The 26,455-nt window shown below is 37.0% G+C and overlaps 1 protein-coding gene across 14 annotated transcripts in view; it reads right to left on the bottom strand.

The window, feature by feature from the left end:
- Positions 1-308: 308 nt before the first annotated feature.
- RGS22 (regulator of G protein signaling 22) overlaps positions 309-26,455 on the bottom strand; it is a 145,297-nt gene continuing 119,150 nt past the window's right edge. For 10 of the 14 annotated variants that reach the window (XM_045454072.1, XM_045454079.1, XM_045454082.1 and 7 more), the window contains 7 exons: positions 21,993-22,172; positions 18,598-18,753; positions 15,350-15,448; positions 13,502-13,595; positions 13,303-13,383; positions 13,013-13,060; positions 12,032-12,130 (listed from right to left, as the gene is read on the bottom strand). In XM_045454072.1, the coding sequence (XP_045310028.1) occupies positions 13,056-13,060; positions 13,303-13,383; positions 13,502-13,595; positions 15,350-15,448; positions 18,598-18,753; positions 21,993-22,172 (615 nt within the window). In that variant the 3' untranslated portion in view covers positions 12,032-12,130; positions 13,013-13,055. Of the gene's footprint in view, positions 469-7,803; positions 8,507-12,031; positions 12,598-13,012; positions 13,061-13,302; positions 13,384-13,501; positions 13,608-15,349; positions 15,449-18,597; positions 18,754-21,992; positions 22,173-26,455 lie in introns of those variants that run through there. The other 4 variants (XM_045454073.1, XM_045454074.1, XM_045454075.1 and 1 more) reach the window with 4 other exon arrangements.

The raw sequence follows: 26,455 nt of genomic DNA, 5'->3' as shown, positions 1-26,455 counted from the left end.
GAGCAGGATGGAGGAAATGAAAACAGCCCTAAACCAAGCCCTTAAAGTTAGGGTGGACCAACTGTTCCTACCAAGGTTCAGTAGTTTTTCTTGAATAAACACTATCTGTTGTATATCCTTTCAATTTATAGAATTCCCAAGGGGTTGGGACAATGTTGTCTAGTTTGTGACCTCTTTTTGGTGACATAATTCACCGAACTTCTCACTTAGCCATTCTAGAAGTCCCACTCTATTAAGCAATGCAGTTCTTTTTAAGGTGCTAAAAACACCAAATTTATATGCCAAAACTAAGCACATACTTTATAACCTCTTTCTAAAACCCCCCACAGATATGATAATAAAGAAGCCCCAACAGAATGAATGTTTAACAGTACTGAGGATGAAAAAGGACCCCTCAGTGGGCCAGAAATTTTGACAGTACTTACAAGGTAGAAATCTGATAGGACCATGTTGACATATAAACCAGAGCTGAAAACAGAAACTACAATTACGATGCTTTGAAAAAGGAAGAACAGACAACACATAGAAGTTACAATTCATCTTCTTGGCAGGAACTGTGAAAACACCTTGAGTAATGGATTGAATTTTTATGTTCCTTCCCAAATTATTTTACTGAAATCCTAATGGCCCATGTGATAGTACAGGAGATTGGGCTTTGGGCAGGTGATTGGTCATGAGAGCAGAGCTCTAATGAGTGAGATTCATATCCTTATGAAAGATACCCCACAGTGCTCCCTTCTCCCTTTTGCCATGTGAGCACACAATGAGAAGACAGCCATCTATGACCCAAGAAGAGGGTTCTCACCAGACACCAAAAACTGCTGGGGTCTTCTTGATATTGGACTTCCAGCCTCCAGAACTGTGAGAAATAAATTTCTGTTGTTTATAAGCCACCCAGTCTAAGGCATTCTACTAAAGCAGCCTAAACTAAGATACTTTGTTAAATCCTGATTCTACTCCCTGGGAGAAATATCATTTCCCCTAGTCCTCTAGGGTCCCTGGTTTTGCCTTCTGAAATAAATTTTCCTTATCTATTATCCTCTAGGCCACATTTAAAGTTGGCATTGGAAAGTGGGTCTCTTTGGAGGTTGTACAATTTTCACAGCCTGCTTTCTAATGATGCAAGTTTGGGGGCCTGGTGGTTGTTTTATAGATTGAAAAATTACAGGCATTTTCAGGCCAGGCTTGTGGTTTTGTTGAGAATACAATTCAATCAAAATTTAGGAAGCTTTCAGTCTATTTACTACCAGTTGGTTCCATGTCAAAATCTCTTCTGGTCTCAGTTCTTAAGCCTGCCAACTCCCTTATTTTATTTATTCACTTCTATGCTTAGCACATTTCCCTGTTATTTTAATGGTGGCTATTTTAAGGTCACATAAAACAATAGGCTAAATTAGGAAGGCAATACCTCTACTTTGATCTTTGTTACAAGGTCACTACCGTCCAGATGAAAAGTCTTAATGAGAAGCTTTTGAAAGGGCATTGACCAAAGGCTCTGCTTAGTGGGGGCATAGTTGCAGTTGACTCTCCCAAGTTTGAGGGTCAAAATTATTATATTTTATATTAATTTTAATTGTAAGCCACAGTCACAGGATGTGACTCCCTTAGCTTCCATTTCTACCTGTAAACAGGTTCATTATATATAGATACAGATATAGATAGATAGATAGATAGATAGATATCTTGCGTGATATATCTCTCATGGTATCTAGCTAAAAGCAACAAGGACCAACCAACATAAAAACACATCTTTTTTTTGGATCACTTCTTTTAGAGAGCTATGGGCATAGCAGGCACATGGTCTGTTTTCCAAGTTATCAGAAGTAACAGCTTCACTAAATATTATGCCATGACATTACAAAGGTCACCAGCTTTCTCACCTTCAATCTGCTTCCTTGTGTCCAAAAACTGACTGCTTAATGGATTTCACATTTTAGGTTTTTGTTATGGCAGTAGCCTACTGGTAGCAATTTTTATATTGCTTAACATCTAGGATAAGCTGCTATTAATTTAAAAAAAGGACAAAAATAAAGTGACTCAAACGTTAACAGTCCTGGGTGAGACATCTCTCCTCCATGAGGTCATCCAGAGACCCAGGCACCATAATTCCTTAGGGAGGTGTCCCATCTATGTGGTGGGATAGTGTTAGCTAACACCCCACTGTGATCCAGCTTACAGGAAGAGAAAAGAGAAAAATGGTTGGCAAGTATTTTTATTTTTAAAAAAGGCTTGAATGGATATTTCACACTTCTTCTCATATTCCCTTAACCTGACATTGTTCACATGGCCAAGTCTACCTGTGGGGTAGACAGGGAAATGACAGTTAACTCCAGTTAGGTAGTCATGGGCACAGCTAAAACTTGGGGATTCCATTACTAAAAGGAATAAGAGTAGGACGGTGCTGGGAAACAGTCTCTGTCCTGCTGGGGGTAAGGAGGGAGATTACCACTCAATATCATCATGTGCTGTTGAATTTTTTTCTTTTTTCCTTGGGACATACAAAGCAGAGGTTTGTTTCTAAAACAGTAACGATTTCGGGCCAGACACACTCTGTAAGTTTTTGACCTTGGAAAAGGAAACAGCACAGAGGCAGAATTTTTTTTCATCTTGGCATCCAAGATTCTGATTCAAAATATAGAAGGGCACCTGGGTGGCTCAGCTGGTTAAGTGTCTGACTTGGGCTCGAGTCATGATCTTGTGGTTCACAAGTTCGAGGCCCACGTCAGGCTTTGTGCTGACAGCTCAGAGCCTGGAGCCTACTTCAGATTCAGTGTCTCCCTTTCCCTTTGTTCCTCCCCCACTCGTACTCTTTCTCTCTCTCTTTCTCTCAAAAATAAAGATTAAAAAAAAATTAAACATGGGGCGCCTGGGTGGCTCAGTCGGTTAAGCATCCAACTTCTGCTCAGGTCATGATCTCGTAGTTTGTGAGTTGAAGCCCGTGTCGGGCTCTGTGCTGACAGCTCAGGGCCTGGAGCCTCCTTCGGATTCTGTGTCTCCCTCTTTCTCTGCCCCTCCCCTGCTCATGCTCTGTCACTTTCTGTCTCAGAAATAAATAAAACATTAAAAAAAATTTTTTTTAATTAAACAAGAAAACCCCTAAAAATATAGAAATAGGGGTGCCTGGGAGGTTTGGTCGGTTGAGCATCCAACTCTTGGTTTTGGCTCAGGTCACAATGTCATGGTTTGTGGGTTCGAGCCCTTTGTTGGGCTCCACATTGACAGTGCAGGGTTACTAAGGATTCTCTTTCATCTTTCTCTGTCTCTTCCCAGCTTGTGATTTCTCTCTCTCTAAAAATAAATAAATAAACTTAAAAAAGAATTCAAAACAAAATATAGAAATAATTGCTCATTAAGAAATACACCAAAACTTGGGGCACCTCAGTGGCTCAGTTGGTTAAGCGTCTGACTTCAGCTCAGGTCATGATCTCATGGTCCATGAGTTCGAGCCCCAAGTCAGGCTCTGTGCTGACAGCCTGGAGCCTGGAGCCTGCTTCAGATTCTGTGTCTCCCTCTCTCTGACCCTCCCCTGTTCATGCTCTGTCTCTCTCTGTCTCAAATATAAATAAACATTAAAAAAAATTTTTAAAGAAATACACCAAAACTCTATAGACAGTTACACATAAAAAGCTCCAGTATTGGAGTACCTGGGTGGTTCAATTGGTTAAGTGTCTGACTTTGGCTCAGGTCATGATTTCACGGTTTGTGAGTTCAAGTCCGGCATTGGGCTTTGTGCTGACAGTTTAGAGCCTGGAGCCTGTTTCAGATTCTGTGTCTCCCTTTCTCTCTGCCACTCTCCCACTTGCACTCTCTCTCTCTCTCAAAAACAAACATTAAAAAGAATTTTTTTAAAGCTCCAGTGTTATAAACTCATAAAATCACATAATATTAGAGCTAAAATTTATAAAAAGACCCTTTGCTCTTTATACATAAGTAAACTCAGACTCAAAGAAGTAAAATAAATGGCCCCAAATCAGAAAGGCAGTTACAGATCAAAGATTAGAATCAAATTCTACTGGATCATTGGATATATACCAACTGAGAAATTTTTTGAAGCATAAATTTCACTGTAATTTTTAAAACAGTATGCCAATTAAGAAAAAACCCCACAATTATTCACAGATAATGTACTTAGAAAGTAATTCTCAATTATATGACAAATGATAAAAATACACATTTAAGAAATATAACATGAATTAAGTTATACCTTTAATACTAAATTTGTTTATTAGGTAATAATATATACACAAGCTGAAATCTGACCCAACTGGCCAAATTACTTTTGAATTCTTTCACTATTATTTTTATTTCAAAATATATTTATTCACCCCAAACAATAACATAAACAAAATATGAGGTCAATTTTCCCATGTTTTGAAGGGTATAAGTTGACAAAGTATACATGGTAGTTTGTGGGTTTTAAAACTAGGTCTCCTGGGGCGCCTGGGTGGTGCAGTCGGTTAAGCGTCCGACTTCAGCCAGGTCACGATCTCGCGGTCCGTGGGTTCGAGCCCCGCATCGGGCTCTGGGCTGGTGGCTCAGAGCCTGGAGCCTGTTTCCGATTCTGTGTCTCCCTCTCTCTCTGCCCCTCCCCCGTTCATGCTCTGTCTCTCTCTGTCCCAAAAATAAATAAAAAACGTTGAGAAAAAAAAAATTTTTTTAAAAATTAAAAAAAAAAAAATAAATAAAACTAGGTCTCCTATTTTCTTTTTTTTTTTTTTTTTAATTTTTTTTTTTCAACATTTATTTTTGGGACAGAGAGAGACAGAGCATGAACGGGGGAGGGGCAGAGAGAGAGGGAGACACAGAATCGGAAACAGGCTCCAGGCTCTGAGCCATCAGCCCAGAGCCCGACGCGGGGCTCGAACTCACGGACCGCGAGATCGTGACCTGGCTGAAGTCGGACGCTTAACGGACTGCGCCACCCAGGCGCCCCTCCTATTTTCTGTTCCAGGGTTTTGATGGCTTCCTGTCTCACATTTAGGGTTTGAGTTTATTTTTGTATATAGTGTAACTAAGTGGTCTAGTGTCATTCTTCTGTATGTTGCTGTCCAGTTCTCCCAGCACCATTTGCTAAAGAGACAGTCTTTTTTTTTCCATTGGATACTCTTTCCTGCTTTGTCAAAGATTAGTTGGTCATACATTTGTGGGCCCAATTCTGGGTTCTCTATCCTATTCCATTGGTCTCTGTGTTTGTCTTTGTGCCAATACCATACTGTCTTGATGATTACAGCTTTGTAGTAGAGGCTAAAGTCTGAGATTGTGATTCCTCTTGCTTTGGTTTTCTTTTTCAACATTACTTTGGTTATTCAGGGTCTTTTGTGGTCCTATACAAACTTTAGGATTATTTGTTCTAGCTTTGAGAAGAATACTGGTGCAATTTTTATTGGGATTGCATTGAATTTAGATTGCTTTGGGTAACTGGTGTAGTCACTCTGAAAAACAGTGTGGAAGTTCCTCAAAAAATTAAAAATAGAACTATCCTACACCCAGCAATAGCACTACTAGGAATTTATCCAAAGGATACAGGAGTGCTGATTCATAGGGGCACATGTACCCCAATGTTTATAGCAGCACTTTCAACAATAGCTAAGTTATGGAGAGAGCCTAAATGTTCATCAACTGATGAATGGATAAAGAAGATGTGGTTTATATATACAATGGAATACTACTTGGGAATGAGAAAGAATGAAATCATGCCATTTGCAGCAACATGGATGGAACTGGAGGGTATTATGCTAAGTGAAATAAGTCAATCAGAGAAAGACAGATACTCATACGTGGAACTTGAGAAACTTAACAGAAGACCATGGGGGAAGGGAAGGGAAAAAAATAGTTACAAACAAGGAGGTAGAGAGGCAAACCATAAGAGACTCTTAAATACAGAGAACAAACTGAGGGTTGATTGGGGTGGGGGAGAGGGGAAATGGGTGATGGGTATTGAGGAGGGCACTTGTTGGGATGAGCACTGGGGTTGTATGTAAGCGATGAATCATGGGAATCTATCCCCCAAACCAAGAGCACACTGTATACACTGTATGTTAGCCAACTTGACAATAAATTATATTAATTAATAAATAATAAATAAATAATAAGTAAATAAATAAATAAAACCTAGGTCTCTTCCAAAAGTAAGCTGTTTTTTTAATGAGAACTCAACTCATAAAATCAAGAAGCACATCAGATGTAAACAAACAGCACAATTAAAATTAATTTATTTATTCATACAAACCCAAGTCAGATTTAAAGTCACTTACAAGATTACCTAAAATATATGTTACATTAAATGTAAGTAAGGAATTTATTTTAAGTTTTATTAATTCAACAAATATTGGCTGAGCATTTCCTTTAGGGGTTACACTTCCAAATATAATGTAAAAGAAGAGAAATTATTCAAGTGGATGTAATATACTCACTAAAACAAATAAGTTATCAGTTAGAAGGTATTATTGGTAGTGTTATGGGTTAGGTCTATAATACTTATTTAAAAGAGGGTATGGTGGGAAACTAGAATTTAAAGGTTTCATTGTAAGTAGATATCTCAAAAAATTAAACATAAAAATGTTCCAAAGTCTAAAGCAGTGGTTCTCAACCAGGTATGACTTGGTAATATCTGGAAATATTTTGGGTTGTCACAACTGGGGAGGTGCTAGTGGTCTACAGTGGGTAGAGAACAGGGATATTGTGAAACATCTGACATTGCACAGAACAAACCTCCATAACAAAGAAATAGTTGACCAAAAATGTCAATAGTGCCAAGGCTGAGAAACCCAGGCCTGAAGTGATTTAAGTGATTTAATGTGATTTAATAAGTACTAATTTCTTCTCTGAAAGACATGATGACATACAGGTGTATTTTCATAAATATGAGAAATGATATAGATAGAACAAAGATTATACACTTTACATGAAACTGTGACATCACTACATGTTTATAATTATAAAAATATTAATGGCAGGATGCCTGGGTGGCTCAGTTGGTTGGGCATCTGACTCTTGATTTTAGCTCAGGTCATGATCTCATGGTTCATGAGATTGAGCCCTGCATCACTGGGGTTCTGCGCTGATGGTGCGGAGCCTGCTTGGGGTTCTCTCTCTCTCTCTCTCTCTCTCTGCCCTTGCCCCACTAGCACAGGTGCGCTCTCTCTCTCTCTCAAAAATAAATGAACATTAAAAACATATTAATGGCAAATTCTTGTGAATAGCATTATACTGACCTTTCTTACACAAGCAGTGATTTTTACCTTCTTGTGATTTTTACAGTGGAGATATTTCCTTCATTTTTTTCAACTAATATATAGTGAACATCTATTTTCTAGATGTTCTATGTAAGGTGCTATAATAAAAGTTCATATAACAGTTTTACTGGGGAAAGAGGCATGTAAACAAAAAATTACGATCCGTATGACAAGGGTTATTATAGAGTAATAAATAAGCTACAGTGTGGTAAAACAGAAGAGGGAGTGAGAACTTATGTGATTGTGGGGGTGGGGGTTGGGCATCTTGGGTAAGAGAAGAATATCAAAGACACCTTCCCAGAGGAACAAACGCCTGATCTAAATATTTATATCAGAAGTCAGGAGGGACTTCTATGAATGTCATGTTAAGTAAAGAACTTCTTGGGGCACCTGGGTAGCTCAGTCAGTTAAGCGTTAGACTCTCCATTTTGGTTCAGGTCATGATCTCGCAGTTCGTGAGATTGAGCCCACAGTGTGACTCTGTGCTGATGGCATGGAGGCTGCCTGGGATTCTCTCTCTCTCCCTCTCTCTCTGCCCCTCCCCTGCTTGCAAGGTTTCTCTCTCTCTCTCTCTCTCTCTCCCTCCCTCAAAAATAAACTCAAAAACAAACAAACAAAAAAAGAACTTCTATCAATTACAGACTTACCAGTCATCTTAATGAAGGCTTTAGGCAAAGTAACATCACAAGAAGGTTATGATTTTATAAAAATCACTCTGAGCACAGTTGGAGGGTGGCCAGGAAGGAGAAAGAGATACTAATTAGGACTCAGATTCAAGGTGATAAGAATCTGGAACAAGGCAGTCATCCAACAGGGGCAAGGGAAGGAGGAGATGGATGAAGAGATGTTAAGAAGAATCAGTAGAACCAAAGTCAGGAGTGGTAGTCAAAAGTAGAACCACAGTCAGAGCATGATAATGTAAGAAAATTGCCTTTAGTGCTAAAAAATTGAGACTAGCCCCTGCTGGGGGATGCTTTGAGATTAGGCCAAATGAACATGTAAATATTTATTATATAAAAACTGTCATCATTTAGTATATACATAACAATAAAAATTTAAACTAATAATTTAACTTTTCTTAATTTTATCTTAATAAAACTGATTACAGAATATTTTAAAATACTGGTGCCAAACTTCAGGGTCCCATCCGACATGTTATGGAGCTTAGAAGTCACCACCACTGTCCTCACAACTAACTAACCTGAAAATCCACAACTCTTCTTGGATCCTTCAAAGAACTGTGGTAACAGGGCAAGCTGCTGCCCCTAGAGCTGGAGAAACAGACAGATACAGAGAATCACAGCTCACCAGGAGCAGAAGTCAGCAGCTGGAGCTAACTTCAGTAGAAATACTTTAAGTTGTAGACCAGCTTGAGAGTTAAAAGCTACAAGGGGGTCCTGTCTTTGGAGGCTGGGGGTGCCCACATTCTTGGGTTTTACTTCCAGGGTCTCTACCAGGTTCTTACTGCAAAGATCAGAGAAAAATCCCCTCCTGCTTCTGGTAGGGGGAATGGTAAAGTGACCATTTTGGAATATACCCGGAGTTCTTTCGCTTCCTCCTAACAAGGCCTGCCCTCTAGGGAAACTACTTCACTAATGGACTGGGGTTTTACTAAAGCCTAAACTACCTGGGAGAAGGGACATACTCAACTCAGTCTCACTAAAAGGCTGCCATCTAGCTATCAGAATGTAAAACACTTCCCCTCCTCCCACACTTGACCACATCAATAGGGTTCTGGTGTAATAACTGTGATTGCAGCTAAAAGAACTGTAAGCTTCAGATCCTATTAAGGAGTCTCTAGGAAAACCTAGAGAACAATTAACAAGGACACACAGGAAATTTTAGCCTCTAACACCATAGCCACAGCAAACAGTAAATATAGCCTAATTCCTAGCCAGATAAACATAAAACCTCACACTAAACACCCATATAACCTCAGTGACTTTTACCATATCTTGCTTTCAAAAAAATAATACAAAGCATGCTAAAAGGCAAGAAAAAAAAACAATCTAAGACTAAAGCAAGCATGAGAACCAGATTCAGATATGGCAGAGATTTTGGAATGATCAGACCAGAAATTTAGAATGATCAATAAGCTAAGAGATCAAATAAAAAAGTGGATAACATACAGACTAGATGGGTCACACAAGCAGAGAGATGGAAGTTCTAAGAAAAACTCACAAGGAAATGCTAGAAACTGAAAACATTGTAACAGAAACGAAGAATGCCTTTGATGGGTTTACCAACAGACTAAACACAGCTAAGGAAAGAATCAGTGAGCTTGAAGAAAGATCAATAGAAAATTCCAAAACTGAAAGGCAAAGAGAAAACAGCAACAACAATGTAAAAGAACAGAAGAACTGTGGGACAGTTATAAAAGATAGAACATGTGTGCAATGGAATTACCAGAAGGAGAACAAAGATGAAGGAATAGAAGGAATATTTAAAGGAATAATGCCAGATTTTCAAAATTTATGACAGACACCAAACCACTGATCTAGGAAGCTTAGAGAACACAAGCAGGGCACATACCATAAAATGTACACCTACACATACCATATATGAAATGCAGAAAATCACAGAGAGAGTCTTGAAACAAGCAAAGGGAACAAGATAGAATTCTATTTGACTTCTCTTCAGAAAACATGCAAGCAAAAAGAGGGTGGAGTGAAATATTTGAAGGGTTGAAAGAATAAAAACCACTAACCTAGAATTCTGCATACAGTGAAATTACCCTTCAAAAATAAATGGAAAACTAGAGACTTTCTAAGGCACACGAATAATGAGAAAATTTGTCTCCAGTAGACCTGCCTTGCAAGAAATGATAAAAGAAGTTCTTCTGAGAGAAGGAAAATGATAATAGGTCAAAAACTTGGATCTACATAAAGAAGGGAAAAGTATTAGAGAAGGAATAAGTGAAAACAAAATAATATTTTATTTTTCTGATTCTTAATTGACTTAACAGAAAACGGTTTAAAATAATAATAGCAAGAATGCATTCAGTTTTATAGCATATGGGTAAGTGAAATGAACTGGCAGCAAAGTGATAAAGGACAGGAGAGAGGAAGTAGATATGCTTTGTTATAAGGCACCTGCACTACCCATGAAGTGGGACAGAGTTACTTGAAAGCAGGCTTTTATTAGTTGTAAATGTGTATTGCAAATTCTACAGCAACCTATAATACAATTTATAAAGGAAGTATAATTGACATGCTAAGAGAGGAGCGAAAATGGAATCATGTAAAATGCTCAATTAAAACCAAGAGAAGGGGCGCCTAGGTGGCTCAGTCAGTTAAGCATCTGACTTCACCTCAGGTCATGATCTTGCGGTTCGTAAGTTCCAGCCCCGCATCAGGCTCTGTGCTGACAGCTCAGAGCCTGAAGCCTGCTTCAGATTCTGTGTCTCCCTCTCTCTCTGCCTCTCCCCTGCTTGTGCTCTGTCTTTCAAAAATAAATAAAATATTTATAAAAAAAAAAACAAGAGAAGGCAGAAAAAAGATAGAAACACTGAAAAGAGAAGAAAAGTAAAGTAAAGAAAAGAAAAGAAAAGAAAACAAGTGCAATGCATAAAAAACAGTTAGTTACAAACTTCACAGCCACTATGGGGTGTGGAGCAGGGTGGAAATAGATAAAACCACAGGGTTCCAATGCTGTAACACGTACTCAAACCACTGCTTTAGAAGAATAGTTTTTCTGATGCCTCCTGATGCTTTCCTCCTTTACAATGTGTAACTCTTCAAGAATCAGGAATAGCAATTCCTACCTTGAAAATACTATCTGGGACTGTGTGAAAGTAGAAGTTCAATGCTTCTAATCCGGTAATCCAAGTCATAGTCTTTGGAGCTTCTGAGTCCTGAGGCCTACATCTGGTGAAGTTTCATTCTCCCTGGTCATTTCTGACACCTTCTCCTTTCTCTCTGGGGAAGAGGACAGGAGGGTGTATGTCCGGGCTCTTGCTGATGTAAGTGTAACTTGAGTTAATAAGAGGGATTTTACCTTTTAAAGCTCTTCTCTTTTACCCTAACAGTTCATCTCAAAGAGTGACCTGTGGAACATCTATATCAGTATCACCGAGGATGTCTGTTAAAGAGGGAGATTCATGGGTTCTGCCCAAGAGCTACTGAATCAGACTCTCAGAGAGTGAGCCTAGGAATCTGCACTGCTGGCAAATGTCACAAGTGAGCCTTATGCACACTGAAGTCTACATCTGAGAACCACTGCTTTAATATATGGCTCCTTTAGAGAGTTGGGGATAGGAATAAGGTTTGGAAGTCACTTCACTTTATGTTTTGGGCCAATTTATTACTAGGAATATTTGCCCCTAACCACTTGTTGAACATGTCTGCTAACCAAATAGAGTAAATGCTCAAAGAATATTTATTGAAAGATTACTTGAGGAGCATAACATGATACTTTCTTAAGTTCTGTGATGAGCAAAACATTTTGATTCTTCTAACCTAGATAGAAGTCATTTTATTCTAAATGAGTTTTTAAAAATTTTATGGTCTTTTTTGTAATGTGTACAGAATAGCTGTCACTTTAAAACTATAAGAGTACAGGGGCGCCTGGGTGGCGCAGTCGGTTAGGCGTCCGACTTCAGCCAGGTCACGATCTCGCGGTCCGTGAGTTCGAGCCCCGCGTCAGGCTCTGGGCTGATGGCTCAGAGCCTGGAGCCTGTTTCCGATTCTGTGTCTCCTTCTCTCTCTGCCCCTCCCCCGTTCATGCTCTGTCTCTCTCTGTCCCAAAAATAAATAAACGTTGAAAAGAAAAAAAATTAAAAAAAAAAAAAAAAACTGTAAGAGTACAACACGCCAAACTTTATTTAGATGGTAGGCTTGCTCTAATGCAGGCCATCAAAAAAATAATAACTTGAGCTTCCATATCAGTGAGAATTCCTGCAAAAGAAAAATAAATGGTTGAAAACATAAGTAGCTATGGAAAATGTAAATCTAAAATAAACAAAGAATTGTAATAAGGATTAAAAAAAAATGAGCAGATACGTCAACAAACCCTACATGTTGAGGCACTTATAAGGATGGCCTAAGAGGTTGGGGAATTGGCAGAAGGGTACAGCAGCTAGGGTAAAACAAAAGAGAAAAAAGATAAGCAGGCAGAGAACATAAAGGCCTGCTCATCAAACCCTTCCAAGAACCAGAAAGCCAAAATCCACAAAAAGGATTTTCGGAAACAAAAAATCAAGCAGTAAGACAGAAGATAAGAGAAACAGGACTTTTACTGGGTTCTTCAAGTACTGAGTCCATGGGGCACACATACACTACATTATACTTCTATACCATTTTGTAAAGGCATTGGTAACCTCTAATGTTAGTATCCAGTCAAAATTATATAATCCCATCAGCATCTGCAAGAAAGAAGGACCTGGCTTGATTTTCAGTTCTTTATTTTTAGTTCTTTCTTACATTCCCAACGTGGGGAAATGGAGCTTGGAAAAACTCAGCTTGGGAAAACTTGGGAGACTGAGCTAGAGACTATTCTTCCATTGTTCTTTGTGCAAGAAGAGATAAGGAGTGAATGGAAGCAATAAGTGATCATTCCCTACAAGCTTTCCTTTTCAGGAGACTGCCACTTAGAGGGCAGGCGAGGTGATCACTCCTACTGTCAATTTGTTAGCAGGGTGTGTGTGTGTGTGTGTGTGTGTGTGTGTGTGTGTATGTGTGTGGCGTGTGCATGCTTTGCATGTGTGCAACTGCATATGTGCATGAGTGTGTATGTTACAGGGACATGAATGGTACTGCAAAACGTTCAGTCTGACTTACCTTGCATCTAGCAGCAGCAGATTATACACCCACATGAGTACTGTCACTCTGAAAATGGGATAGAGAGTTAGGTTCTCAGCAGAGGAGAAAAAAAACACAGAAAGAGAGAGAACACAACCGCGTGCACACACATGCACACACACACACTGAAATTCTCCAAACTTGTGGGTCAGAGCAGCTGGGAGGGAGTCAGTCTTCCTCCCTTCCTGCTCTCTCTTTGCTGAACAGCCAAATGAGAGACTGAACTCTAACAAGGAAGAAAGAACTGCCAATAGTCACTGAAAACTCACTCTGGATGTTATAGGAAGATACGGTCTTTTTCAAAGACACAGCTGAAGCAGCAGACTTAAAATTTGTAAAAGATGGTGTAGCTGCACAAAAATAAGAGAAATAAGGAAAGCTGTGAAGTGATCATCAGCAAAGTCCTCTAGAGTTAATCTGTGATAGAAGGTTAACAAAGGAGTTCTGTAAGCAGAAAGGAAAAATTACCTGTAAATAACTTTTTTTCCAGTTCTTCTTGAATTTTAAGAAGAATCCTCTCCTGTTCTAAGGCTTCTATGTACTTGGAGTAGCACCAGGTTGGCTAGAAAGACAGCTTTCAAAGTTAATTTTGGGAATGTTTGTCCCAGGAAATAAACTGAAGGTAAGATGGCCTATATAAGCCTCTTCATTTAAACCTTTTATTGAAGTATAACAAACTTCAATAACAGATCATTGAATAGGACAATTCAATGACGTGTCTAGAACTATATGAGTTATAACTATTACTCAGTGAATCAATGTTGCAAAGGCTTTATGGAGTTCTTTACAGCTATTCACGCACATATATATATATATATATATATATATATATATATATATATTTAATTTGATTATGAATTTAGGTGCTCAAGAGAGATCCAAGTTTTTTTGAGGGGGGTAGTTTTGCATTTGTATTAATTACAATTCTTAAATGTGCAAAATCTATCAGAAACAAATGCACATACAGAGAATCCACACTTGCAAAATGGCACAGTATTATCACTGTACCAATTGCTAGAGTAATTCAACATGTATCTCTTCAATAGCAACAACAATAATAATTTACATTTAGGAAATGCCTTTGGTTTCCAAAAGCTTTTTAGTTTCTTACGAAACTCTTGAGATATATGACAGGAGATTGTCATCATAACCATTCCTTTTTCTCACACTTTCTCCTTTTAACAGACAAGGAAACAGGCTCAAAGCAAATTCAGGGATTTTTTTTCAGGCTCCCAGGTAACACTGACTTGTAAATGACATTGAAAATTAGAAGCTTGTTATCTCTAGTTCCACATTTCACCCTTTTTTATACCACATTTCTGAAATTTAATGCTAGTCATTTGCTAATAAATGTTTTTCCCAATGGCATTATTACATATCATACACTTTAGAGGTTACCTTTTTCAATATATGGTGTCACAAAATTGACATTCCCCTTGTCTCAATAATAGCTTTATAGTCTATCAGTTATCTTTATTGAGTGGCTGAATTTATTTGACATTCTTAAATGCCAAAAACATTGTTTCTTGAGCTAGAATCCTCTTAAGATGCAAACACAAGTCATTAAAAATGGACATGACTTATGAAATTTCAGGGACGTGATATTAATGTACAAGTTAAATGTAAATATAAACATAAAAATTGTAAATGTATTCATTGATGGTCATGTACCGGCCAATTTTGTGAGCACTTCAAAGAATTAAGAAATTTGAGATTAAGGCTTTGACATTTTTCTTTCTTTTTTTTAAACCCAAGAATATGTCAAGCAAGTGTATTCTGTCTTGTTCCCTATCTGCCTTATTCTCTTTTTCAATAAGCTAGTCATTTCAACTGCTGCCACTTAAATCTTCTTCATGTGTATAAAAGAGTATTTTCTTTTATTATATTGTCCAGGATCAGCTGAAATTTTAATAGTCTCTGAAGGCTCAAGGGAATTCCCTTTCAATCTCTCCTAGAATAATTTTACCCTCATTTTCAAACAAGCACAACTCTACTGCTGGACAATAACTGAGTTACTGCATTCTACTATCCAATGTTTTATTTTTTTTTTTATTTTTTTTTTCAACGTTTATTTATGTTTGGGACAGAGAGAGACAGAGCACGAACGGGGGAGGGGCAGAGAGAGAGGGAGACACAGAATCAGAAACAGGCTCCAGGCTCTGAGCCATCAGCCCAGAGCCCGACACGGGGCTCGAACTCACGGACCGCGAGATTGTGACCTGGCTGAAGTCGGACGCTTAACCGACTGAGCCACCCAGGCGCCCCAACTATCCAATGTTTTAAAGAAGTGGTATCTGTGACACCCGTACAGCTTACCTGTCGACCATATGCTTGCAGGCTGTAAACTGGGTCACTGGGTAAAGCAGCTGTTTTGATAGCAGATCCTGAAGAACTTGCATATTGTTTGCTTCCATCCTGTAATTATATTAAGTTATTAAAAAAAGGGGGGGGGGTAAAACTCTACTAGTATAAACTTACAGCTAAGGAGTCATAACATTAGATGAAAAAATATCTTGTAATGAGTACCACACTTGAGGTCTCATCAAGTCAGTGTTACTAATTTGACATCATTTATGAACTCTTTACATTTATTTCCTACTAATATAAAAATATTTAAAAATGAGTGATAAATTATGAAGTGGAATGTAAAAATTGCCACCCAATTCTGGCATCTAGGAAAAACCATTGTAAACCTTTTCATAAACATCCATCCAAGCTCCTCACTAGGGAAAGACACAGATATAACCTGTAATTTTAGTATTTGTATTTTATTACACAAATTTCATACAAATGGAATCACACTATATGTGCTTTTTTGAAATCTGCTTTTTCATGCAAATTGTTGTGAAAATATTTCTAGTGGAAATGTAAAGGGGAGGGTCTTAGTGTCATTCACCAGTATGCCTACAATTCAATATATAGTATACACCTGAACATGTGGATAATGAAATGTATAAAATGCATCATCAATGAATTAACTGTTCTAAGCACTCAAATCTTGAGTGATAAAAAAATCAACTATATCATCACTTCAACAGGTAAATAATAGTCTAGTAAAGGTATGTATCACAGATAATTTAATCAATGCCTGCTACTGGGAACTTAAGCTATTCGATTTTTTTTTTTTATGATTATAAATGATGCTAGTTGATGACAGAACTCTCCAAGAAATCCAGTCATGAATCAGAGGAAAACTATAACATAGGCACCCAAAATTAATTAAATATTCCTATATAAACATTTGTATACATAAAATAATACTCCAAATCATAAATGCAGAAACTTGGGCCAAAAATAGACCAAAAATATAAAAAGTAAAATGAGTTTACTGAACTTAAAAAGAAGACTGAAGAAAAAAAGACAGAAATCTCTGAAAAATGAAGCTATAAGTTACCCAAGGGAGAAAAAATTTGATTGAATAGAGAGATAGGTAGGGGATTTATACACATATTATTTATATACACTTTCTGATCCATACTCATGCATACACATGGTATATAATATGTTTATGTATCATATATATGTATCAAAAAGTTTAAATATACACATATATACACACATATGATATGCATATAAATCTGCCCCCCCCCCCAAAAAAAAAAACACTTAGCAAAGACATAAGCCTACAGACTCAGGAATCTGAGCAATCCTCAAACAGAATAAGTACAAAGAAATCCACACGAGACATATCATAATCAAATTCTGAAAGCCAAAGACAAAGAAAAAATCTTGAAGGCAGTAAGTAAGAAACAATACCTTACCTATAGGGAAAGGACAGAAGAAAATAATAAATCTTGGAATATCAGGAAGGAAGAAAAATGGGAACAGCAAAAGTATGGGTTAATATAATAGCCTTTTCCTCCCTCCTTGAGTTTCCTAATTTATGTTTGATGGTTGAAGCAAAAATTATAAAATGTCAGAGTTTTCATTTTCTGTTTTATTCTTATGATGGCTTTATATGGATATCATCTGCCATTTTCTGCTCACTTTGAAATGTCTTATATTTTCCTCAACCATCAATAACACCAATGTGGTTCTCAGTATATGCTGAGGAAATATTTAAAATAACTATAAACAAGAGAGGGAAAAAGACTTAAAGTGGGGGGGTGGTTAGTTTCTAGACTCTAGTCAAACTGGGAAAATGTTAACACCAATAGACTGGGAAAAGTTATGTATCTATAATGTAGTATCTAAAGCAACCACTAAAATATCTAAACAAAGATACACCAAAATAAAATTCTAAGAAATATACAAGTAATCCACAAGAATGCAAGACAAAGGAAACAGAAAAAAATGAAAAATAGAGGGAACAATCAAAACAAGAAATAAAATGGCAGGCATATTAAAAACCATAATAAAGACAAAGAGACTAAACACACCAAATAAAAGACAGAAATTGGCAGAATAGATTTAAAAAACACCACCGTGACCCAACTATATGCTGTTTATAGGAAACTTAATTGAAATATAATGATATAGAAAGTAAAGGAATGAAAAAAGATATACCATACAAACATCAGAACAGAGCAAGTTGGTTTTTGCAGCTTTGGAGAAGTTGGGCAGTTTTTTGAGAACCTCCACAGTCCTCTACATTGTGTATGACACCATATATATATGTATAAAACACTATCTTTAAAAAGAGCTGGAAGAATATATCCCAAGTTTAATGGTTGCTCTTCGGGATGGGGAGGGTAATGGAACTCAGAGCTGGGGTTAAGAGAGTTTGCTCTTTCTGCAGTATTTACTCTTTCTACAATATTTTAACGAGGGGAAAAAAAATGAGGCAAAATGTTAGCAGTGTTTGTCATCATATTACTTTTGTATTTTTGGATACCTTCTAAATTTCTTTTAAAAAAATAGAATAGGTATAAGCTTGCAAGTAAATAAAATACATTAGTCATAAGCAGTTAGCCTTTTTCAATTCAAAGAAAGTAGATAAATATAAAGAGACAGACAGATGAATGGGTGAATAAATGGACAGATTGACAGACAAATAGGCAGGCTGGGCAATTTATAATTCATATTTATAAATGTTGTGGTCAATGTATCAGTTTGTTATTGTAATATTGAAAATGCTTTCCCATGAGTACATAACATTTTTTTCATTCATTCATTTTTGTTTTCGTTCCTGATTTACTCAATAAACACTGCTTAATAATTGAGCCTGTGCTGGACACTGGTCTAAGTGCTATGATACACAGATGCACAAGACAAATACTATCCTTGGATATCTCAGTCCAGTGAGAATGACAGATGCAAAAACTTATTCATGAGACAATATAAAGCATTCTCCAAGAGAGGTAGGAATGTTACTACAGTGGATGTGAACTGCTTGTGCAACCTAGGAGGGTCAAGAAAGCTTTCACATGGAAGAGGTGACATTTGAGATGTATTTTGAGAAATTCAAAACAAAGTCTGAAACCTCTGGCTAAAGGCTTAAAAGCCACTAAAATCTGTATTCTATAATGTCTCTGTATTTTCCCCAGCCTGAATTCTTCTGCAAATTCATACACACCACATACCTTTTAAAAGTCTGACTCAACTCAAACTGAGTCTTGTCTTACCTTTGCAAATTTCTCGTCTTCTGTGACTGCCAATTTTTTTTTCTTATTATATTCTTGTCTTCTCTCTAAAACACTCATAATTTTTTCATCAGTTAAGTTCTTCCTAAACTCGCAAAACTGAGGCCAAAATTTAAATAGAACCCCAAAAATTGTCATCTGTATAAAAAACAAAGTATGTCTCAGATTACAATTTTACACAAATGTACCAATTTAAACTCTAATTCACCATAATAATGGATTAACTATTCTATCTTTAATATATAGCGTGTTTCCTCCAACTTACTGTCTCCAGACATCTTGGCATAGTTTAGCTCAGCACATGCTTATCATCAATGTTTTTTACTACCAATGAGAAGTCTTTCTTTAAAAATAAAACCATATACTTAAAAGTTACTTTATTCTTTATGTTTCCCTAACCAATTGATTGTATTAATAAAGAATCCATTAGGTCTTTTTAAATAAGAAATTTATGTTTTCTTTTAAAACATACACTAGTTGATCTGCCACACACTCTGCTGTTTTATGCAAGTATTCCAAATATTCAGTCCATCAAGAGGAACGCCTCTGTGCCCCCTTTTTCTGTCTTTTAGAGAAAGGAAATACCTCTGGAAAAGCTCTTAAACAAAGCCGCAGATCTAAAAATAAATCTTGAGTAACTTTTAAATGATATAATCTCTTTTATGTGAGAGCAAGAAAAGTAACATTTAAAAAGCAGGGTGGTATCCCGGACAAAGGCTTTCTATGAGGACACTCCACATTAAGTGATTAATTGTGATATTTATAGAGATAAGAATTGTTGCTCAAAGTCTCATGCCAAGTATTTCCATTAGTTCCAGAGGCATATATTACTTCCAAGAAGGTAGGACCTGCCACATCAGATCAAGTCCAACATCTTGTTACTAGGAATGGCCTTTACCTAATGCCCTACAGAAAACTGAACCATCCCATTAGGCTCCAAGCCAACTCTTCAGAGGAAAAGAGGAATTTATAAAAAGTAAGTGCTGCAGTGATCAATAGAGTCCTCAACTGGCTGGTATATTTCATTACTCCTCTTTTCTGTACATGAATATTATTAGTAATTCTAAAATTTTTTATTCCTTTTAAAATACAGTTTTATCATTTAATTCTGTAGCCTCTTGGCATTGTGATCACAAAAGCTAGAGATACTTTCTTTGATGAAATGTAGGCTTTAAACCAAATTTCATTTACATTTACCTGCTATATCTTTATTTAAGTAATCCCCTGATCTAATGTCAAGGGATCGTGGTAGTTTCTATATGAACTTCTTAAACAAATACTCCTCTTCCTTCTCTATTTACCAACTATTGACCCTACTTCTCAGTTATCTATCCAAAACCTGAGACATTCCCTGCTCTCAAATACATTTATTTCCATCTAGAAAGTCTTCCAGCAAACGTCATTCAATTAGAACACAATTTTTCAATGGCAGACATAAAATGACTCTACTCCTAAAAGCTGCAATTAAGATTTTAAGTTAATAACATATGTGTTAGTCACAAAAATTACTCTGTACCACGAGAACCTTAAAAGATAATCAAACTGTAGGTAGGAAAATGTTGTAATAAATATAGAGCTACTTTGCTCACTGGCAGTAGATGGGCAATGACTTTAGTATGAGTTAAAAGGGCCAGTGAAAATTTGGTTGAGTGAAGAAAACTTCAAAGTTATTAGGGGTGCCGGTGGGGGATAGGAAAAGGTCACACTGCTAACAATATTAGAACAGGCAATAGGCTTTTTTATCTACTATGCAGCCTTTTCACTTAACTTTGCTCTCATTTCCAATTTGATTTTACTCCTTTCTGTCACAATAGATCACTTCTCATGTCAATCATCCAGGAGTTCAAGTATGTTATCGAGTGCCTATTCTGTGCTAGGCATTTGGGCCACAAGGATAAATAAGAAACATGCCTTGCCCTCAAACACCTTACAATCAGGTGGGAAAGTCAGCATAAAAATAGTCATTTTCAGTTTTGTGCAATAAACAGAAACATATACAGGATGTTACAGAAGCACAAGTGAGAGAAGATGATAACACAAAAAAACTCAGGAGGGAAGAGAATAAGGCTCCTTTGTAGAACCAGAGATATTTCAGAAAGACTGGTGGGTGAGGGCAGGGAGTGGTAAGAGATGTGCAACCAGACCTCTGGTTTGCACACCTGGGTAGAAGGTGATGCTATTCCCTGAGCTTCCTTAGGAAATGCAGGAGGAATAATCAGTTTGGTGGGGTGAGGACTCTATAGAAAGATTCTCTTATTTTCTGATGCTCTAAAGTCCACATTTAAATTATGTCTAGGACTCTATTTTAGGAAATCAAGTAGAATGCATAAACTAGAGGACTCCAGTACAGTTTGCTGGCTTCAATCCCTAGACAGTATGGCAAAACCAACCAATATAAGCAGTTCCAGACATGCACTTGCAAACTCAAGGTCTTTGATGTAGATGGGCAAGCCCTGGCCTGGTTATCCAGAGACCTAGGCTAGGCTAAGTGATCTCTAAGATCTTTTCACAAACATACTACGATTCTGGCACCATGTTTTCTCTATTTCTCTTTAGCACTTCCTCAATCATTCATCTGTATTTTCACCTATTTTAATGCATAATTTGGATTATGAGTCCATTTCAGTTCCTCAGAGGACTTAGAACACAGCTGGCTCACAAATGAATGTTAAGGAATAATGGCCTTTTTTCCATGCTCAAGGGCAATCTTATCCTAAATCTCTGGTTCATATCACTTAAATCATGACATGGCCTTCCCTATTACCCCTATTATAATTTATTTTTCTTAATCATTTTTCAAGAACAACATCACTAAAAGGCTTTTAAAAATGCAAATAAATTATGTCCACCAAATCACTGTTTTCTATTATTTATCTTAAAAAGAAGTAACTTGAGCAGGTTAACAGGCATGATTTTCTTTTCATGAGCTTGTGTATGTTGGTTAGGTACTTAAATCTCCTCTCACTTATTTTATGAGCTATGTGAATATTCCAATCTTTAAAAATACACAAATCTTGGGACACACATATTTTACACATATTTGTGGTAGCAGATTTTCTAAAGGAAACACGAATGGTGGGAAAGGAAGGAGGAATTGGCTGGAGTTTTATAAGCTAAAAACAAAAATGATAATCATAGAAAGTCAAGGATAGTATTTAAATAATTATATTTGCTGTGTATTATCAACAAAATAGTAAGTTATTAGTTTCTTATGTTCTGTGGAATATGCAAATATTTTTTCATTAAATAGAAGTAATCTCAGTTAAGGAAGGAAGGTCGTAACCCTGTCAAATATGAATAATGCAAAATCTTTAAAAGAATATCTAGATTGTTAATGTATTTTAAAATACGCTTAACTGCATGCCGTGATCTCTTACCTGTGCCTCTCTAAATACATAGGGTCCTAACTCCTTCCTGTGCTCAATAATCTTCTGGGCTTGCTCTATTGGAATGTCAATTTGTAAAGCTGGTGGAATACTAGAATTAATAAAGCAGTTGATAATAGTCATGATCTTCTTGTGAATGATGGACTGATCACAATGAGAATGGCACAAGTCCTGAACAGGAGGAAAGAGAGAACAATATATGATTAACGCATTCCTAGAACACTTTGTAGAATTGTGGCAATACATCTTCCAGTAATACATAGATTTTAACTTCAGATCAAGAGGACATGAGGACATGTGAAAGCTATCTTTCTATAAAATGGTATCTTCTATTTCTCTTGGGTTTGAGGAACCTAAGACGTTGATGCATACATCGTACATAAATACAGGTTTCATTTACCCTTGAGTGCTTCTACTCCTAGGTAAAGGAACAGCTTCAAAGTCTACTTTGACTCATTTAGCAAATTTATATTGGGTGCCTACTATATACTAGCTGAGCCCCAACATAGTATCTGCCTTTAAAGGCTCAATCTTACTGGAGGAGAAGCAAGAGAACACATTACTTCAATATGAGTTAGCTAATAAGTACTACAGTAGAGGTGTACACAGGATCCTAGGAGAACACTGAAAACGGGTACCTAACTCAACCTGCAGGTGGATGTAAACGCTTTCCCAACCAAAACTGCTTCAACACCAAGGTGACTTAGTCTTGAAAGGGCAATATAATTGCAAATGGCATATTGGATTAAGGGTTTGTATCCAAAATCTATAAAAAACATATCAAACTCAACACCCAAGAAAACAAATAATCCAGTGAAGAAATGAAAAACATGAATGGACACTTTTCCAAAAAAGACCTCCAGATGGCTAATAGACACATGAAAAGATGCTCAACATCACTCATCGTCAGGGAACTATAAATCAAAACCACAATGAGATACCACCTCATGCCTGTCAGGATGGCTAAAGTTAACAACTTAGGAAACAACTTGTAGAAGTTGGCAAGGATGTGGAGAAAGGGGAACCCTTTTGCACTGCTGGTGGGAATGCAAAGTGGTGCAATCACTCTGGAAAACAGTATGGAGGTTCCTCAAAAAATTAAAAATAGAAACTACCCTATGATCCAGCAATGGCACTACTAGGTCCTTATCCAAAGGATACAAAAATGCTGATTCAAAGGGGCACATGCGCCCCGATGCTTATAGCAGTGCTATCATCAGTAGCCAAACTGTCTGTCAACTAATGAATGGATAAAGAAGATATTATACACACACACACACACACACACACACACACACACACACACACACTGGAATACTACTTGGCAATCAAAAGAATGAAATATTGCCATTTGCCACAACGTGGATAGAACTAGAGTGTATTATGCTAAGCTAAATAAGTCAGAAAAAGACAAATACCATATGATTTCACTCATATGTGGAATGTAAGAAACACAACAGATGAACATTGGGGAAGGGAAGGAAAAATAAGATAAAAACAGAGAGGGAGGCAAACCATTAAGAGACTCTTAAATACAGAGGACAAATTGAGGGTTGCTGGAGGGGTGTGGGGTAGGGGGATGGGCTAAATGGGTGATGAGTATTAAGAAGGGCATTTGCTGGGATGAGCACTGGGTGTTACATGTAAGTAATGAATCACTAAATTCTATTCCTGAAATCGTTATTACACTATATGTTAACTAACTTGAATTTAAATAAAAATAAATATAATTAATTAAAATAAATTTTAAAAAATTTTAAGGCAAAAAGGGCAATATAAGCAGGATGTTGGCAGTGACAGGTGCGCCATTATGTATCTTTTAGTATTTATACTTTTATAGTTAACCTATTAAATTATCTTCCTTATACCCAAAGAACTCAAAAATAGGGACCATACATTTAAAAGGCCCAGTTTTATATGACAAATGCAGGGCTACCATTTTTTAAAATAAAGAGGTAGCTTAGCTTGAGTTTATGGCATTTCTCTGTCAAAGACATTGTTCTCCAAATCACAAGAAAGCAAACAAATTTGGAAACTTGTAATTCTAGGCCAGAAATGAGCTAACACTTAATTAAGTACTCACTGTATGATGGGCATTGTAATCACTATCTTATGGGCACTATTAAAGAAAGAAGAATTTAAGTGCTGGCCATATAAAATCCTACATAAGTTATATGTGGAAAAAGCTTGATATAAATGTTACATTAAGACAACAGTTAGGGGCGCCTGGGTGGCGCAGTCGGTTAAGCCTCCGACTTCAGCCAGGTCACGATCTCGCGGTCCGTGAGTTCGAGCCCCGCGTCGGGCTCTGGGCTGATGGCTCAGAGCCTGGAGCCTGTTTCCTATTCTGTGTCTCCCTCTCTCTCTGCCCCTCCCCCGTTCATGCTCTGTCTCTCTCTGTCCCAAAAATAAATAAACGTTGAAAAAAAAAAAAATTAAAAAAAAAAAAAAAAAAAAAAGACAACAGTTAGCATTTTTAACTCAATTTAGAACTCCCCCTCAGAAAATGCCCATTTATACAACATATGTTAGATGTGTTACCAAATGTGTATTTTTTCCCATTACTAGTGAGATTATCATATATAATTATTTGGTAAGCCTCATTTATAATTATGGAATATAAGGCTTGTGAAATAACAAGTTTTTGGAGTTTTCATTTTGAGGGTGAAGGGACAAAAATCAGAATTGATTTTTTTTTCTAATTGTTCTGCCCTACTATGCCATTAGCTCAGTTAATGTTACCTATTATTAAGGTCCCAGTTTATTTTTATTTTTTTAAATGTTTATTTATTTTTGAGAGAGAGAAAGCAGGGGAGGGGCAGAGAGAAAGGGGGAGAGAGGATCCAAAGCGGGCTATGCACTAACAGCAGCATAAGGGCTCAGTTTAAACAGAGTTTCCTCTAGAAGGCTTTTGGTGACTCCCTCAGTTCAGGAGAGATGTCTATCTTAGGTACTCCCATTACCCCCTGAGCTTCCATCACCACTGCCCTAGTCACAGTCTTACAACTGCCTTGTCTATCGCTCATCTGTCCCTCCCATGACAGTGTAAGCTCTAAGAGGGAAGACTATTTTGATGATGGTTGCATCCTCAGGATTTTTCATGGCCCTTGGTAGATGTTCAAAAAGTATTTGCTGGATGAATATACTCTTCCAGTTTTTTTCTACGGACACACACATACACACACACACACACACACACATACATGTACACACACACTTTAGATTAAAGTATGGTGTTTTATAGTAACTAGGTTTTTTTAAAAAAATATCCTTTCCCATCATTGATTGTTCTCCTACAGCATGATTTTTAATGGCTGCAGAGTATCTAGGTTCTTCCCAAATATTCACAATTCAGAACAGTGTTTAAGAACACTGATTAATCATTGTTCTGAATTGCGAAAATATGGAAAGAACCCAGATCTTTATCTCTTAGCATATTACCACAATCTTTGCTGGGGGCAGGGAACATAACTTAGTGGTTAAGGGCATAAACTTTAGCAATAGAATGCCTTCGTTCAAACTCAAGCTCTACCACTTAATTAGCTGCGTGATGTCAGGAGTTTCTTAACCCTTCTGTGCCTCAGCTTCTTCATCTATTAAATGGCAAGAATAACAGTTTTGACCCACTAGGATTCTTATAAAGAATAAATTAGTTGTTACATGAAAAGAATTAAGATAACATGTGCCAGATAGCAAGCACTTAATAAGAGTAAGCTATATAAAAGTGAGTTCAGTAAGATTTTGCCAGGTGTAAAGCTTTCCACCTAGCAAATTCTCTCAAGACCCAATGCAAATATTATCGCTTCTGCTAAGATTTGCTTGACCTACTACCCTCCCTGCATCATTCCCTCTCGGCGCCAAAACTATACCTAGTTAGAACATGGATCATAATCAATACTCTTTCATGTTATTTGTCTTCATGGATGTCCCCCTCCTTGAGGGAAAGCAATGTATTGTATTTACTTTTTATTCCTACTATTTAGCTTAATGGCTGGCATACTAGGTACTTAATAAATGCTTACTGAATGAACAAATTCCCTCCTATAGCATGATTTTTAATAGCTACCTAGAACTGTATGTCTTCCATTCTATACCACAAAAAAAGATATTTAAATGAAGACCAAGGACAGCTTTGAAGAAGAAGCGGTCACACAACTAAGGGTTGACTTTCTATGAGTGTGGTTTCTTTAAATGCCTTTCTTGCAAAGTTTATTGTATTACCTCTGTCCTAGCAGGGTTGGGCTTATTCATATTCTTATTAGCTTAAAAATAATTCTGCCCACTCACAATAGCTGCCTTTTCTGGAAAACAGGCTCTACCTCCTAATTAAAAAAAAATTATTTTAATATTGCTTATCTTGTGACAGACTTTGAAAAAACTTATCTCAAAATATTTTTTTCTGAGAAAATTTCTAAGGTGAGAAGAGTACAAAAACTGTTCATAACAGAAAAAGG

This window comes from Leopardus geoffroyi, chromosome C3 (assembly GCF_018350155.1).
Source record: "Leopardus geoffroyi isolate Oge1 chromosome C3, O.geoffroyi_Oge1_pat1.0, whole genome shotgun sequence".
Taxonomy (NCBI): domain Eukaryota; kingdom Metazoa; phylum Chordata; class Mammalia; order Carnivora; family Felidae; genus Leopardus; species Leopardus geoffroyi.
Note: the sequence above shows the minus strand (reverse complement) of the source record. Positions and strands in the feature narration are given on the sequence as shown.